Source organism: Heloderma suspectum, chromosome 4, assembly GCF_057233095.1.
Source record: "Heloderma suspectum isolate Gila_16-S chromosome 4, 16-S_ref, whole genome shotgun sequence".
Taxonomy (NCBI): domain Eukaryota; kingdom Metazoa; phylum Chordata; class Lepidosauria; order Squamata; family Helodermatidae; genus Heloderma; species Heloderma suspectum.
This window is the reverse complement of record NC_139461.1, coordinates 128,144,373-128,162,187: the sequence shown is the minus strand read 5'-3', so window position 1 is coordinate 128,162,187 and position 17,815 is coordinate 128,144,373. Positions and strand designations below refer to the sequence as shown.

At 44.4% G+C, this 17,815-nt stretch overlaps 1 protein-coding gene across 1 annotated transcript in view; it reads right to left on the bottom strand.

Moving 5' to 3' along the window:
- Positions 1–17,815, bottom strand: part of CDH12 (cadherin 12) — a 309,761-nt gene that overhangs the window by 17,043 nt on the left and 274,903 nt on the right. The window contains exons 7-8 of the mRNA XM_084850557.1: positions 8,306–8,442; positions 3,507–3,628 (exon numbers count right to left, since the gene is read on the bottom strand). Coding sequence (XP_084706683.1) covers positions 3,507–3,628; positions 8,306–8,442 — 259 coding nt within the window. The remainder of the gene's footprint in view (positions 1–3,506; positions 3,629–8,305; positions 8,443–17,815) is intronic.

Sequence of the window (17,815 nt, the reverse complement as noted above, 5' to 3'; positions counted from 1 at the left end):
GCGGCCTATGGGTGCCGCCATTTGCGTTCCTTATTTGGTCCCGGGTAGTCTACGTAAAATCTTTATGTAGACTACCGGGACCAAATAAGGAACGCAAATGGCAGCGCCCATAGGCCGCCGCCATTTGTGTATGCGCTTTTCTTTTTTTTCGCCGAAGTCACCCGTGATAGGCTACATAACGATTTACGTAGCCTGTGACGGCTGACTTTGGAAATCTAGCCGTGATAGGCTACGTAAATCGTTACGTAGCCTATCACGGGTTGTTTTTTTTTGTTTTTATTACACTTTGTAATGGCGGCGGCGGCGGCAGCCGGTCGGAAGACCGGCTGCCGCCCCCGGCGAAAGGCCGACGAACCGCCGCCGGGACCCACCGCCAGGAGGAATATTCGCCAACAGTAAGTCCCATTCCGGGGGGGCGGAGAATTTCACCGCTGATTTCGGGGGGCCGAATGCATTGGCGCTTGGCCCCCCGAAGATTCGGGGAGAAATTCTCCGCCATCCATATGAATGACCTACGTTGGGAACTGGACATGGAAAGTGCATCCCTGTTGGTTCTGCTGAAAATCCCAGTGACAATCAATACCCTTGCATTGTTCTGGGATATTTGCTTGACATTTGACATGAGGTTTTGCAAACTATGAGACTGAATGATCCCAGAAGTTGGTACTAGAGGATTATTCAGCCACACAGCTGCTGGGTTATAGGGTTATTTGGTTCTCCATTTTGAGCTTACAGGGTTTCTCAAGTCTCTATTTTGTTCCCTATGATTTTTAACATCTACATCAGGGGTGGGCAACTTGTGGTCCTCCAGATGTTTTGTCTACAACTCCCATGAACCCTAGCCAGTCTAGCCAATGGTGAGGGATAGAGGGAGTTCCAGGCCAAAACTTCTCATCACTATGTTGATAACACCAAACTCTATTTCTCCTTTTCAACTTATACTAAGGACTCTGTGGAAGTCCTGAACCATTGTATGGACACAGTGGATGAACCAAGTGAGGGACTGGACATGGGTGAACAAACTGAGGCTAAATCCGGTAGGGATGGCAGAGAATTTCTCCACGAATCTCTGGGAGGCCGAATGCCAATGCATTCGGCCCCCCGAAATTGGTGGTGAAATTCTCTGACACCCCCCCGCTCCCCTGGGATGGGACTTACCTCCTTCGAATGTCCCTCTCGGCAGCGGGTCCTGGCGGCATTTCGGCGGCGTTTCGGCGGGGGCGGCAGCCAGTCTTCCGACCGGCTGTTGCCGCCGCCATTTCCTCGTAAAGTTAAAAAAAACAACAACACGTGATAGGCTACGTAATTATTTACGTAGCCTATCACGGCTATATTTTCAAAGTCAGCCATGATAGGCTATGTAATGCTTTATATAGCCTATCACAGCTGACTTTTTTGGGGGGGAAAGCGCGTACGCAAATGGCGGCACCCATGGGTGCCGCCATTTGCGTTCCTTATTTGGGAAGGGGTAGTCTACGTAAAGATTTACATAGACTACGGCAAAAATAAGGGCAATGCTATTTGCATTGCCCTTATTTTTGCCGTAGTCTACGTAAATCTTTACGTAGACTACCCCTGCCCAAACAAGGAACACAAATGGCGGCGCCCATGGGCGCCGCCATTTGTGTACATGCTTTTTTTTTTCAAAGTCAGCCGTGATAGGCTACGTAAATCATTACGTAGCCTATCATGTTTTTTTTTTAATTTACTTTTTTATTTCGCGGCCGGGGAGACGGGGCACTCCCACCCAGCCTGAATTTCGGCGGCGAGGGATGGGGCGCCTCCCCCCGGGCCTAAATTTCAGGGGGAGAAACGGAGCGCCTCCCCCCCCCACCGAACACAGTTGCGGGACCAGGTAAGGGACTTTCGTCCATCCTTAAAATCCAGACGAGATGGAAATTTGTTGGTCAGCAGACAAACCAATTCAGGATTGAAGATACAACCTGTTCTGGATGTCCTCTGATGGATAAGGTTCACAGCTTGGAAGTGCTCTTGGAATGTTCCATTCATCAGTTACCTCTCATTTAGACTGCTATAACACACTTTATGGGGGTTGCCCTTGAAGTGGTCAGAAGCAGCAGCCAGCACAAAATGTGGCAGCCAGACCATTGTCTGGCATGTGATTTATATGCCATACAATACGAGCCTTGAATCAACTACACTGTCTTCTAGGGATGGACAGGCATCCCCCCATCTGGGTGTCCAGGTGCCTGCTGAGCCCCTGCCCCCACTACTGTGCCCCTAGACCTGCACTTGAGTTCCCTGCTGCTTGCCAAGCTGCCCACACTCACTTAGGATCCATCTGCAAGGGCCATTTTGTGGGAAAAAATAGTGATCACAAATATGCCCACATCTAGTCTTACGCACAATGTTGCTGTGAATGGCCCATATACACAAGATTGCAGGTGTAAATGGGCCATTTACACCTATAATGTTGAATATATGGGCCATTCATGGTGCCATTTTGCATAACTCTAGATGTGCGCATATTTGCGATTGTGTTTGTGGCACCTGAGAACAGGTCCCGAGGAGTGCCGGTGGCTTAACAAGTGCAGGAGGATGGTCGAGCAGGGGCAGGGGCTCACCGGGCATGGCTCAGGGGTGCAGGCAGGGGGGAGTCCACTGGCCTCCCGAACCCAATTGGGTGCTCACATCATCCCTGCTGTCTTCCAATTTGTTTATCAGCCCAATTCAAGGTACTGTTTTCGACCTATAAATCTCCAAATGGTTTGGGGCCAGGATATCTAAAAGGTGCCCTTCTCCTGCTCATACTTTGCAATCTTCAACAAAGGCCCTGTTGTGTGTCCCACCACCCATATTGGCTAGGTTGGTTAGTAGGTGCATGAGGCAGGGCTTTTTCTGTAGCAGCACTCGTGACTGTGGAATTCCCACTCAAGGAAAGTCAGGTTGGCTCCCTTCTTACCAAGTTTTAGATAGGAAGTAAAAACTGCACTGTTTTGCCAGGCCTTTGATGGATTTAAAAGTTGTTCTCCAAAAGGGTTTCTTTCTGCTTTTATTCTGTTGTTGTGATTTTTTTATATTATTATAATGTTGTTTTAAAGTGTACATCATTTTGATGGCCCTTGTGGGCGGAAAAGCAATTTATAAATACTTTGAATGAATGAATGAATGAATGAATATGTTGTTGGTTCCTCTGGCCACAAACCCACTACATAATCTTAGAGTAATTACTATTCTCTCAGTCTCAGCTACCAGTGTGCAACATGGAGATTATAATAGTGACCTACCTTTCAGGGTTGTTGTAAGCATTGCTCCGATAAGCATTATTCTTATTGTGAGTTGCCTTGATGATACTTCTCTCTTTAGAAAGGTGACCAATACACGCAAATGATATGTACAATAATTTTTAAAAATGGTGCTCAAGGAGTATCACACAAAAATTATTCTTTAATTAGTTTTTGTGGTTTGTTAACCCTCGTACTTGATTGCATGTTCACAGCTCTGAATACTGAATGCACATCTCATATTAAAAAGGAGTAATATACCTGTCCTGGCCTTGCATTTTCACACACATACGACTCATAGGGCACTGCAATTTCAGGAGGAAACTCATTGACATCTAGGACATTTATGACAACATTGACCTTGCTGGTTAATAGCGGATTGCCTATTAGGGAAAAATAAATAAATAAATAAATAAATAAGAAGTAAGCTATGAAATGCTGGTAGTATCCCAAGCAACATTACAGATCTAGCATAAAACAGTGAAAGTTGTAACTACTAATCTTTTGTGACATGTCCTTTTGTAGGACTCTGGTAACCCACTCATGCAAGACGGGTTGTGTCTTGCACTGATGTAAAGGTTGGACAGAGGACATAGCTCTATAATTTGGGCATACTTATGTAGAAGCATCCAGCACTTTTTCTTTTCTTTTCCTTTTTGCTACAGTGCAAAACCTGAAGTGCAAGAAGAAGGACGTGGAAAAATAGATAAAAATACATAAAAAACAATAAACAAGTTTGTGCGTGCGCATGCGCGCACACACACACACCTCCGTTCCCTGTGTAGAACACCACATGTAAACAGGAATCTATGTTTGGACAATTGATGAATTCAGTCCCTTAATCTTGTTTTGTGGCTAATGAATTGTGCACATGCCCTGGTTCACATACAATTTTCCCCAAATGGAAGAGGTTACATACTCAAGACTTCCATCATGTGTACAGCCTACCTATATGCTAGGTTTTGCAATATGTTGACCTGATATTAATTCTAAAAATGAATGATGTCCTGCTGGAACTTTGATCTGCAATCTTGATATGGTTTTGGCCTAGTGTTCATTGAAGTAATAACTTTTGTCTGGGCTGTACCACTCGAGACACACAGGCTAGAACTCAAGTGAGTGATGCTCTGCCATACAAAATACTGTATGGCACATTGAAAACTGGCTGTTAAGAGGAAGTCTAGGCTACAATCCCCCTCCCTGACATCTAGTTGTCTATGTGGGCAGATAATTATTTTTTTTTAATAAAACAGCATTCAAATATGTGAACCCTCATCTACTATCTAAAGTGGTATAGCCCAGATACAGGTTTGTAGTATAGCCCAGATACAGGTTTGTAGTATAGCCCAGACACTTCCATTTGGCTGTGATAGAAAACATAGAAAATAGAAGGAAAAAAAGTCCCAAACAAATGGAACTCTGGATGGAACAATTCAGTAAAAAATCAAACAAACCCTATAAACAGAATTTCCTATTCCTGGAATGGTTTTGGTTTTAAAGCTATATAACAGAGTGTTCTGATTTTTATAATTCTATTATATGAGACAGCCAGCCAGATCTTGCTAAAGAAAAACTAATCATTCATCATCAATAGCTTCATTCCTATATCCCCACCATTGTTTATATCAGTGTAAACTGCACAGCATTTAGTATGCCAGTAGCAGAAAGCCAACTTGATCTCTTGAGACTTAATGGGATTGCAAATCACTCCTAGTAAAGATTTTTGCTTTGAGAGAGCAGAGAGATAAGCATCACCATTGATTTTTAAATACTGCCCCATCTCAAAGCCACAGATGCTCTTTAGAAAACAACTGTCAGAGTGCCCCGGGATGAGACAGACACCTGCTCTTGACCTTCAGCTAATTCTCCATGAGAAGTGGCAAAGTCCCATTTCATTTGCAGTTTCTGAGAGCTGACAGGAGTCCAGCTGGTGGAGTTTATTTATATCTAGAAATGGGAAGATGATCTTGCCATTTGACCATACTTGGGGGAAAAGTTTTCAAATTCACATAGCAAGCTATGATTTGGAAAAGCTGAGAAGCCAGTTTAATTCCATAATAATCCTTTATTTTCATGTAAAACACAAAGCCCAGAGTAAAATGTCGCGATCAGGTGTTATAGGCCTTTCAGTATTAAATAGATAGATTTACAAGCACTTGGTGGAAGTCTGTGATGCTTTCACAGGACACACAGCCCAGGAGAGAATAAGTGGAAGCATGGTTCATGTGAACACTGCCTCCATGTGGGGGCTATTCATGTGAGCTCTGTGGCTTGCTCAACTGTGGCAACTTGGGGAAAAAAAATGCTGCCATAATAAGCAGCTCTATAAGCAATATCCAGATGCTGCAGGAACACATGATCTCATTTCAGGTAATAGGCAGATTGCAGTGCATTGATCATGATGCAGCCAAAGAAAAGTTCAAGACTCCATTGAAACCTATGGTAATCCATCCTTTGTGCACAGCTTCACACACAGGAGGGAATATTGTAAACAGGACTATTGGTATAGCTTATTCCCATTTACACTTTTGCTGTCTTTTAAGTGAACTGAAATTGTTGAATTGTTAATGGTATATTGTGATGTATTATAGTAATAGTTTATAGTAGAGCTGTGTGCAAACGGCCTCTCAAAATTCTCCAGCCTATTTATGGGCAGAGAAATTGGGGGTATAATTCCACCGAATTTCTCCAAGGGGAGGAGAAATTCTCCAACAGTTTCTCACAGATAGGGCTCACTATTGGCAGGGGTTGTAGCACAGCTTCTTTCTTTTTTCCCTAAGGGTTTTTGGTTTGTTGCACTGCTTTGCTTCTATAGGTGGCAACAGCATCAGCTGTGTTGAGGCTTCCATTTTTTTGAGGAAGAATTTTTAATTTCTTTTGGTGGTATTTTTGAGCTTACCTAATGACGGTGAGGTGGCCGAGGGTGCTCTCTCTCTCTCTCTCTCTCTCACTCACACACACACACACACACACACACACACTTCCATTACTCTGCAGCCTCCCAAGCTACCTGCACTTTCTGAACTGAAAAAGCCCCATGGGAGGAATTTCCTCATGATGTCTTTCTCATAATGGCTTTAACTGAACTGCGGGAAGCCAAGGAGGCTACAGGCTGCCACAAAGATTACTGTATGATGACAGACAGGACACTCATGCATACTCCTCAGCCACCCCATAAGTAAGGTAAGCCTAAGAACCCCACAACCAATCCATGAGAATTTCTCCAAAACTTCTCCTCTTTTGAATTTCTTTTTGAAAGCAATTTCTTTTCTATCAAATTGAGTGAGAATGGTTGAAAAACATGTGGGAGAAATTTCTAGCACAGCTCTAGTTTATAGTATTCAAATCGTCTACTCCAGCCTTCCCTGACCTGATGTACTTCAGACGTGTTAGAGTACAACTCACATAATTCTTAGATAGCATGACCATGGGAGTTGTAGTCCAACACATCTGAAGGACACTAGTGTATTCTGTGAGCTGCTTTGAGCACAATGCATTCGTAAGAAATGCAGTATACAAATAAATTGACTATGACTATGAATGGATCACAATCTTATTTCTTTCTCAGTGATGTGTTTGTGGCTGATTCACATAGCCTTTTGGTGGCTTATTGCAAAACCAGATTGACTTTTCTGTGGGTCATTGATGGGAATTATATCTAGGAACACGAGGCCAGTCACTAATAGGGATGTACAAATCCCCTACCTGCCAGTCTGGGGGGGGGTCTGTGGGGGGGGCGATCTATTCCTCCCCCTGGAATCCTCGCCAGCCGCCTCCACTCTGTGGTGATTCCACAGAGCCACCGGCCGGCTCCGAAGAGCCAGCGATACAGCCGCCATGTAGTATTGCTGGCTGAAGGGGACTTGACCGACTGTGGATGCAAATGGCTTCCAGGTAAGGATGGACGAAAGTCCCTTACCTGGTCCCGCAGCTGTTTTCGGTGGGGGGGGGAGGCGCTCCATTTCTCCCCCCAAAATTCTTGGCGGGGGGGAGGCGCCCCGCCCCTCCCGGCCGAAATTCAGGCCGGGGGGTGGCGCCCCATCTCCCCGGCCGCGAAATAAAAAAGTAAATTGTAAAAAAAAAAAAAAGTGATAGGCTACGTAACGATTTACGTAGCCTATCACGGCTAGATTTTCAAAGTCAGCCGTGATAGGCTACGTAAATCTTTACGTAGCCTATCACGGCTGACTTTGAAAATCTAGCCGTGATAGGCTACGTAAATCGTTACGTAGCCTATCACTTTTTTTTTTTTTACAATTTACTTTACTGGGAAATGGCAGCAGCAGCAGCCAGTCGGAAGACCGGCCACTGTCCCCGCTGCCGCCGAAACGCCGCCGGGACTTGCTGCCGAGAGGGACATTCGACAGAGGTAAGTCCCATCCCGGGGGGGGCGGGGGGGTGTTGGAGAATTTCCCCACCAATTTCAGAGGGCCGAATGCATTGGCATTCGGCCTCCCGGAGATTCGTGGAGAAATTCTCCGACATCCCTACTTCTGGGAAGCCATTTGCGTCCATACAGGCCTTAGTTTAAGGTAAATGCAGACATAAATGGCTGCATTTACCTTAAACTGAGGCCTTTACGGCTGCAAATGGCATCCTGGACGCTATTTGCATCTGCAGTCAGTCCCCTTCAGCCAGTGATACGGCATGGTGGCCATATCACTGGCAATCCAGAGCCGGAGGATCCGGCCAAGGAGGATTCCGCAGGGAGGCAGAGGTAAGTCTTCCGTTCCGCCACAGACTCCGGGGGGCCAGTTTCTTTATAATCCGGCCTCATTGGAGTCCGTGACAGAATTCTCCGCTATCCCTAATCACTAACTTAAACTAGATTGACAAAATAAGAACTCTAAAGATTGAAACAAGCCCTCAAAAACATATGATTATCTCCTCTGTTTGATGAATATAAGTGTCATGACACACTCCCTTCAACAAGGAAAAACAATATAGCAAGGTATTTTACAAATAAATGAGCCAAAAATGATCTAATGAGCAAACATTACAGCAAAGAGAATTCTGGGAACTGTTTCTATCACATGTGATTGTGCTCCTGCTATACTTACTAACTTTACTTGCAGTTATTGAAAAATTGTACTGTGCAGTGCTCTCTCTGTCCAGTAATTCATTTGTGGCAATAGTTCCTTCCATTCCATCTATAGCGAAGTAGCTGTCCACATCGCTCTTCCAGTCTATGAAGTACCTGCAGATGCGGTAGTGGCAGCGAGAGAAAAACAAAATGGAAATTGACAACATCTAGCTATTTATCATAATAGTAGCTGGCACAGCCTAATGAGTTTTGTTATTCTGCTCTCAGGAGTTATTTCCGTACATTGTAATAAATAAGCAATGATTGCTTTAATGTCATGTCAGAAGGCTAAATGGGGAATAGTGAAAGATGGACTTGAGAAAAAGTTCACAGAGAATATGTAAACATCGTTGACTATCTTTCCAGTAAGGTCATTCAAATTTGTATTAGGTATAATTCTAGAGCCTTCACTCTCCCCAAAGTCCATCAAAGTTTGGCATAAACTTGTAAGTAGGTACATTCATTGCTGCTGCTCATAAACAAATTTAATTAATTATATTTTTTAAAAAAACCTTTCAGTTTAACAAGTTGTGTTAAGGGCCTTCCATGTTCACTCAGCCTCCAGAATTCTGAGAAATTATGGGCATCTCTACACCAGCCTAAAATCCTGCATTTAAAAGGGGGCTTTCTGCTTCTGTTTTAAATGCAGAGTTACAAAGACTCCCTTTTTCACCCGCTTCCTTTCCCCCTTCCCTTTTCCCCTCCTTCTCCCCGTATCTGAGTCTTCTATTATCTATCTGAGTCTTCTATGATCTGTCATTGATCTCACTCCTCTTCTTGCTGTTATTCCTCTTTTCATGGAGGGAACTCAAGCGGAACATGGCAGGGTAATTTGGTAGCCCATTTTCTGCAATCTATTTAAAAATGGAACAAAGGGCATTTAGTGCAGGAGATGCCCTGGAGGGTCACAGCGTCATGTAAAGAGCCCACAAACTTTCATGAAGGAGCCATCTCAATCGCAGGATAAAAGCTCCATGTGAAGAAAGCCTATAGCTGTTCAGGGCCACTCCTTTAACAGATGCATTATTTAGGCAACATGGACATGGTATGATATTCTATACTGTGGATAGTTCCAGCTTCACCACTACCTTGAAGCCTTCTACCTCAAAATTACCTTTCTACCTTAAAAACAGCAAGGACCCTCCTCAAACTCACCTCTCCTACACTGCCAAGTTACAGATCAGTCTGTTGAGCCAATTTCTCAGTGTAAGACATAGAATATACTCCCCCAACCCCCTGATTTCTGGTAATAAATAATGGCTGAATGTGATTGTCACTAACTTAGCAAGCATGCTTCAGTTTACAATACACTTCCATTATTTAGTTGCAGTGTTATCATTATTTTATAGATTTTAAGCTGCCTTAATCTATTTTATTGAATGTAAGCCACCTCTTATAGGCAGTGTTAAAACGCTAGAAATAAACATAAAGGAGATAAATCAGTATGGCATATGAATCTCATCCTCAGATTCTATAATATTCAGAAATTCGAGGGTCAGCATAGGCTGTATTCTTTCAACAACGAATCATCAGGTCCAAATGTCAGTAAGCGAACAGATGAACTTGAGCAAGCGGGCCACTTTTAAATTACTAGGGAGGCCATGAATATCCATGATTTTCCATTCCTGATGCGAAAAGAACATAGTTGATGTTTCTGATAACTGTTCAACACAGGCAGGAATTGAGAGATAAGTGCTCCAAACTGGTTGTAGAGAAGTGCTCTAGACAGGCACCGTGAGAATATTATTATTGAAACATCAGCAGGGGAACAAGGAATGATTATTGGATGATCCCTGGGTGGCTTTGGTAAGCCACTGTCTCTCAACTGCTGCTCTCATGGCATTTGGGAGTTCATCAAGGAAAGAAAATTAATGATCACAGAAGTGATGCCATGTGAAGGGCAGCTCCACAGAACATTACAGAGAGGGGACACAAAAGTTTCTGCCTTAATGCCTTAAAATCTGGCACAACCTGTTTTCTTGGGTGTGGCACTATTCACCATTGTGCTTGGACAGCACTTTGGTAGGACCCATACATGGTATGAGATCCACAGAAATACGCCCAAGTGATGCAGTCTGAATTAGGAATGGGCGAATGACCAATATTCAAGCTTGCCAAGATTCTCTGAGGATCAGCTAGTTGCTTGTCTTTCCTCAATTTGAACTGGTTGTTATGATCATTGTTTGTTCCTGTGAATGGGAAACATCACAAAATGAACAGTGATCAAATGTGGAAATTGTGCTAAAATCCAAATTTGCACAAATTTCCCCATAGACTAAAATATACCTATCATTCTACTTGCACTAATTCACAGTTGTGCAAATGCACTAATCCACATTAGTTAATGTGGGTAAACATTAATGCATATTAACTAATGTGGATTGGCACATTTTTGAAACTTGCACAAAATCAACTGGGGACATTTGCACAAATCAAACACAAGCACTCCCCCCCCCCGAATTTGCAGATGTTGTGGCCCAGCTCCAGTGCTGCAGTGTGCCTTCCAGTTTATAGCCAGAATCTGATCAGACGTAATCCAGAAGGGTTGGAATGTGAGAATGAGCTTATCTCTGTCAGTGATCTCAGAGGAAAAATTCTAGAAATGTTTTAGATTTAATTCTGCTAAATCCAACACAAGCCATTTGCCACTTTCCATGTTGCCTTATCCATCTCAGTTCTCAAACTGTGGATTAAACAACTGCACACAATCATTTATTTATGTATTTATGTATGTATGTATGTATGTATTTATTTATTTATTTTTGTACGTACGTACATACGTACGTACTTATTATCTATACTGCCCAGTAGCTGAAGCAATCTAGGCAGTTCCCAAAAATTAAAACCATGAAGTTCAACATAAAACAATACAAAATATGAAAGCTTAAAACTACAGTATAAAAGTACAACCAGAATAAAACATAGCAGCAATCAACACATTTAAAATACAGTTTTAAAACAGCAGACCCAAAAGACCAGAGTGCTAAAATGCTAGAAAAATAAATAAGGTATTCACCTGGCGCCTAAAGGAGTGTAATGTAGGTGCCAGGCAAACCTCTCTAGTGAGCTCATTCCACAGCTGGGATGCCACAGCAGAAAAGGCCCTCTTTCTGTAGCCTCCCACCTCGCTTCCTTTGGCAGGGCCTTCCAGAGAAGGACCCCTGAAGATGATCTTAGGGTATAGGCAGGCATATATGGGAGGAGGCAATCCTTCAGATAACCTGGCCCCAAGCTGTTTAGGGCTTTCAATGATATTTATAGTAGGGATGTATGATGAATTCATTTCAGTTCATTTTTTTAATTGGGATTTACCTAGTTCACACCTTCCAGACTTCATTCAAAAATGATTTCTCAGTTCTTATAATTGGTAGTTTGACTCCTAAGCATTTTGTTTGCCAGGGCATTCCTGATATGATTGGGTCCAACTTAAGCTAATAAATTTTGACAGACGTTTTGTAGCCAACTTCAATGGGGCTGATTGTATGGTTGTGTGATGAAGTTTAGATTCTATACAGCTGTCAAGGTTCTATTTATGACCTGGACCCCCTGAGCAACTCCTTAAGGATCTCTTCCCTCCTTAAGAGTCCCACCTAGGGGTGGACGAAAGTCACTTACCTGTCCTCGAAGGACGTTCGCGGTGGGGGGGAGGCGCTTCGCTGGTCCCCCCGCGAAGTTCAGGCCGGGGGGGGAGGCTTCCCGCCTCGCCCCGGCCGAAATTCAGGCCGGGGGGGAGGCTTCCCGCCTCGCCCCGGCCGAAATTCAGGTCGGGGAGGAGGCTTCACGTCTCACCCGGCCGCGAACGCGAAAGTTAAAAAAAAAAACGCCCCCTGATAGGCTACGTGACGATTCACGTAGCCTATCACGGTTAGATCTGCGAAGTCAGCCATGATAGGCTACGTGAATCGTCACGTAGCCTATCACGGGTGACTTTAAAAAAAAAAAGTGCGTACGCTAATGGCGGCCCCCATAGGGAGCCACCATTCGCATTCCTTATTTAGTCACTGTAGTCTACGTAAATATTTACGTAGACTACGGCGAAAATAAGGGCAACACAAATAGCGTTGCCCTTATTTTCGCTGTAGTCTACGTAAAGATTTACGTAGACTACAGCGACCAAATAAGGAAGGGGAATGGCGGCTCCCTATGGGGGCCGCCATTATCCGTACACACTTTTTTTTTTTTAAAGTCACCCGTGATAGGCTACGTGACGATTCACGTAGCCTATCACGGCTGACTTTGCAAATCTAGCCATGATAGGCTACGTGAATCGTCACGTAGCCTATCAGGGGACGTGTTTTTTTTTTTCTTTCATTGCAATGGCGGCGGTGGCAGCCGGTCAAAAGACCGGCTGCTGCTCCCGCCTCGCTCCAACATCCGCCGAACCGCCGGCCGGGCCAGCCACCGGGAGGGACATTCGGTGAAGGTAAGTCCTGTCCCGGGGGGGTGCGAGGGGCGGGGGGGTGCGGAGGATTTCTCCCCGAAACTTGTTCGGGGGGCCGAACACATTGGCCCTCGGCCCCCCGAAGTTTCGGGGAGAAATTCTCCGCCATCCCTAGTCCCACCTTCCTTCTTTTAAACTTTCCCTTCCCAGTAACATGGGGTTTAGGCTGTAGACGTCGGGTGACTGACACTGTAGACACAGGGTTTAACCACAACAGTTTATTCATAGATTTAAAGCAAACAAATTACAACTAATGGCATTTACACAATAGAACTGAGTGATACAAAAGGCATTAAAAGAAAATAAAAGCAAAACACAAGTTCCTTTAGCCTAACTGTTCTTAGACTCCTCTAGGCTGCTTCTTCCTGCTCTGTCTTCAGACTCTGCTCTCACTTCAGGCTCTGGCTGTCTCTCTGACTTGCTCTTGTTCTGGCTGCAGCCTGGTGTTTCTGACTCTTACTGGATCTCTCCCTCTCTTTATATATCCTCCTCCCTCAAAACCAAAAGTACTGCTCCAAATCTGAAGAAATGAAACTCAGGTGGAGAAATGAAACTGACACTTAACCAGAGAAATAAACTGCCCCTCTCAGGGTTATTCCCTCCCAACAGAAAACTCCAGGCCTCTAAGCCTAACCTTCCCCCCTTTTACCTGCATAGGCTTCAAACCTTCACAACAACCCAGTCCTATGAAGATTAATTTAGAAGTCCCTTCTGAGTTCAATGGAGGTTGCTTACAAGTAAATGTGCATATAGCTGGAGTCTTAGGTCCCAGCATGAACACTTGCAGCCAAATAAATAGTTAGGAAGAGGTATTCTACTATGCCTGGGGATGTACAGACTGTGTAAAATCTGCTCCATCTGTGTTTCATGGATTGTCAGGCACCTTTTGTTCCATTGTCCACTCACAGATGGATGTATTTTTTTCATCATACAGAAAAACATGCAAATGATTATGTAAGAGGTTTCGTAACAATTTACATAATTTACCTTGGTATATAACATTTAGCATACTGTCCCGCATTCAATTCAATGTTTCTTCAGCAGAAAATTATGTATTTTTCTACAAATAAATATGTGTAAATTTCAGGAAAGAAAAAAAAAACCCTGTAAGTAAGTCCATGGAGTCCGGGCAGCCTGAGGAGGGTCACTCCACAGCAGATTCCACAAGTTGGATTCTTACAAATCCAAACTCATTTTAGTCCATCTCGAATTTCTCCAGCATCTAGGGATGGCAGAGAATTTCTCCACGAATCTCTGGGAGATTCACCTGAAATTTGTGGTGAAATTCTCCGCCGGCCCCCCGCCTCCCCCCCACAGGATGGGATTTACCTTGTGTGAATGTCCCTCTTGGCAGCGGGTCCCAGCAGCGTTTCGGCAGCGTGTCGGTGGGGGCGGCGGCGGTGGCTGGTCTTCTGACTGGCTGCTGCCGCCGCTGCCATTGCAAAATAAAAAAGGAAAGTAAAAAAAACCCACACCCATGATAGGCTATGTAATGATTTACGTAGTCTATCACGGCTAGATTTCCAAAGTCAGCCATGATAGACTACGTAAATCGTCACGTAGCCTATCACGGGTGACTTTGAAAAAAAAAAGCGCATACGCAAATGGCGGCGCACATGGGGCACCGCCATTTGCGTTCCTTAGTTTGGCACGTCTAGTCTACGTAAAGATTTACGTAGACTATGGCGAAAATAAGGGCAATGCAAATAGCGTTCTCGTATTTTCACCATAGTCTATGTAAATCTTTACGTCGACTAGACGTGCCAAACTAAGGAATGCAAATGGCAGTGCCCCATTTGCGTACGTGCTTTTTTTTTTTCAAAGTCACCCGTGATAGGCTACATGACGATTTACATAGCCTATCATGGCTGACTTTGGAAATCTAGCCATGATAGGCTACGTAAATCGTTACGTAGCCTATCACGGGTGTTTGGTTTTTTTTACTTTACTTTTTTTTTCACGGCCGGGTAGATGGGGCGCTCCTCCCCGGCCTGAATTTCGGTGGTGAGGGATGGGGCGCCTCCCCCCCAGCCTGAATTTCAGCTGGGCGAGGCGGGGCGCCTCCCCCCCGGCCTGAACTTCGGGGGGAGAACCTAAGCGCCTCCCCCCCACCGCGAAGCAAGCTGCGGGACCAGGTAAGTCCCTTTCGTCCATCCCTACCAGCATCCCTAAATATGATAGTGCAAAGTCATGAATTGCAATCTTGTGCTGGTGCTGGTGTGTTAACTCAGTGTTGTCTTTAGATAGGTTGACCTAATGTTGCAGTCAGGATGTTATGCATGGATGAGAGAATCAATTAATTTTCATCTCAAAGCTTGGTTCAACTCATTTCTGTTTCCGATTGCAACATTTTGTTGTTGTTGTTGTTCAAATGGGGAACATGGACATTTGAGTGCACATTTTTATGTGTTCACCCAAAGGCACCCCCTCCCCCATTGACTGAAGCATGAAAATGTGCATTTCCCCCCAGATGTGCATTTTTAAAAGGGTACATTGTTCTAATGGACACATTTTTCAAACATGAATGAAAGCTTGGGGATAACTGATCATTTCCTGTTAAATGTCTTTGTGTTTGGGAGTGCGAACGGGGCAAACATTGGTCCAAAATGTATCAAAACAAAATTCTCATACATCCCTAGTGATAGGTCAATGAATGACCACGTGAGGGCTAGCTGATGAGTGATCAAGCAAGGGAAGTCCTGGTGTGCACCAGTGTTCTGCCACCAGTAGGCTATGAAGGAATAGAAGAATGGAACAGAAAGGAACAGAAAAGCTCCTGTGCTGCACAAGCCCACACATGGCATCGATAAAGCCTTCCCAAACAAAACCTCCTGAAGGAGCTAGGAAACTAAACACAGCCTGTAGATCACAACTTCTTAAGAGAAGGGAAATTTCAAAAAATGTGATAGCGTGTAATAGACCAAAAGTAGTGATGCTCCCTGTGTCAGCAGCTCGGGGATGGTGTGGGGCGGGGGGAGCACAGGAGAGGCAACTGATGACACACAGACCTAAGTGGGTTAAACAAACTGACCACAGCATGTATTTGTTACAGCTTAAGTAGCTTTCGCAGGGGATGTATCCAGTCATCTAGCTGCCTGACTGCTGGCAAACAGCACTGACCCAGCCTGCATGCAGGGTGATGTGTGTGATGGGAGGCAGGGATGTTTTGCCCACTATATCACGAACTGAACACATGAGGTATTCCTGTGCCACTGGATGTATGGCAGGTATTCCAGTACTTGTGCTGGGCTGGGCCTACAATCCCCCCCACACACACACACACACTGAGATCCCTTATGGGAATCCCCACCATGGGGAGCAGGAGCCTAATCCTGCTAACCCTTATAATGGATCCAGCCCAATGCCTCCAGCACTTGCCTTGAAAAGCTGTGACAAAAACTGAGAAGAAACAAACAAACTTGCTACGAGGATGGCAACCCCCCCACACTGCTGACCAATTGCATACATTGGCAAAATTCTTTCCCAACCCCATCAACTTGTTGCTAATGTCTGTCACAGTGTAAGGATTTTTCTTGGGCCTTTGGGGACAATATGGGGTACAGGGAGTTTAGAGTTTAAAGGATAAGAGATGGGGCTTATAAGTGGGGTTGGCGCTAATGGATAACAGGACAAGCAGGGGAGCAAGATCCATTGTATTAGAAGTTTGCTTGACACCATATATAAACTGATAAGAGAGGGCTTAAGAACCTTCCAACTGTCTCTTTCTTATAAGGGAACTGCATAATAGGTGCAGGGGGGTCACAGAAAAGAACACATTGTGGTTTGGATTTCCTTGCCTGGAAATAAAGGGAAGAAAGGAAAGGAAAGGAAAGGAAAGGAAAGGAAAGGAAAGGAAAGGAAAGGAAAGGAGGAGTGGTTGACCACATAAAAGGAGAATTAAGGCTCAGAAAGGAGTGAACACCTTATACCAAGGAGGGAGGTGATTTGGGGAACAAAAAGTTGGACTTTCTGGGAATAGGATGACCTATAATGTGACGTGGACCAATAGATTTCAGAATATGTATTAGAAAGGAGGTTACCGACCTGGGAAGGGATTTAAGTTGATACACAGAAAAGATCTGGGTCTGTCTTTCTTCTTTCACCCTGTACCTGAGACATTACTCTGAGCCTATCACTTAGGCCTCAGTGACTCTGCTGTCATGCTTGGAGAAGGAGATATTCCCATTACCCTTGTAGGTAAAGTACAGGTGTGAGTAGTAGGCATACAGCTGCAGGATGTATGAGTATGCCTTAGTAACGCTGAGTGAATGTGAGCACTCTATCTCACTCCCCAAAGGAACCTCACCTACAACATCAGGGCCAAGTTGAGGCTGTTTAAAATAAGTGTGCCTAAGTATCCAAATACCAGTGCCCTGAAATTTTAGCCTCCAGGTTCCCTTGCAATAGCAAGGCAGAAGCTTGAACTAAGGCAAGGGTGGTGATGTCAGACACAGCAGTAGAGTGGGCCTTCTATTTATGGCCCAGGAGTAGACCAGAGGAAGAATGTTCCATTTCAAGCCTGCCCCAAGGCTATGCCCCCTAGAACCAACCAGGATACCTGATTTGCTCCCAGAGGGTGAGTCCCAGAAGCCTGCTGCTAGACTTTATTGCACCATGGCCACTGGCCAAAGAACTTCACCACACCAGCTCCAATCCTGCAACCACATGCCAGCACTAAGAGGGGGCTCTCCAGTAATTTGGGAGCTGTAGCTCGTATTTATGTGAAGTATACAACTAAAGCCTAACGATGTTTAAAGAAGATATACAGAGCATGGAAAGTATTTCTAAGAACTATATTGCACTGGGCATAAAACAAAGGATATTCTAGACCACTACACATCCACTGTAGCTATGATACTCAATGCAGATATATTCTTAAAATGTTCTTATATCATTGAAATTATAATGGGCATACACTGTGGAGAATAAAAGACAGTAAAGCAAGAAGCCAGAAAAAAAGACAACATGACTAATTGGCTCAAGCAAGTGTGGAAAATCCTGAGTTTGCATCTACAAAACAAATGTGGTGATACTTTATCTTAGAAA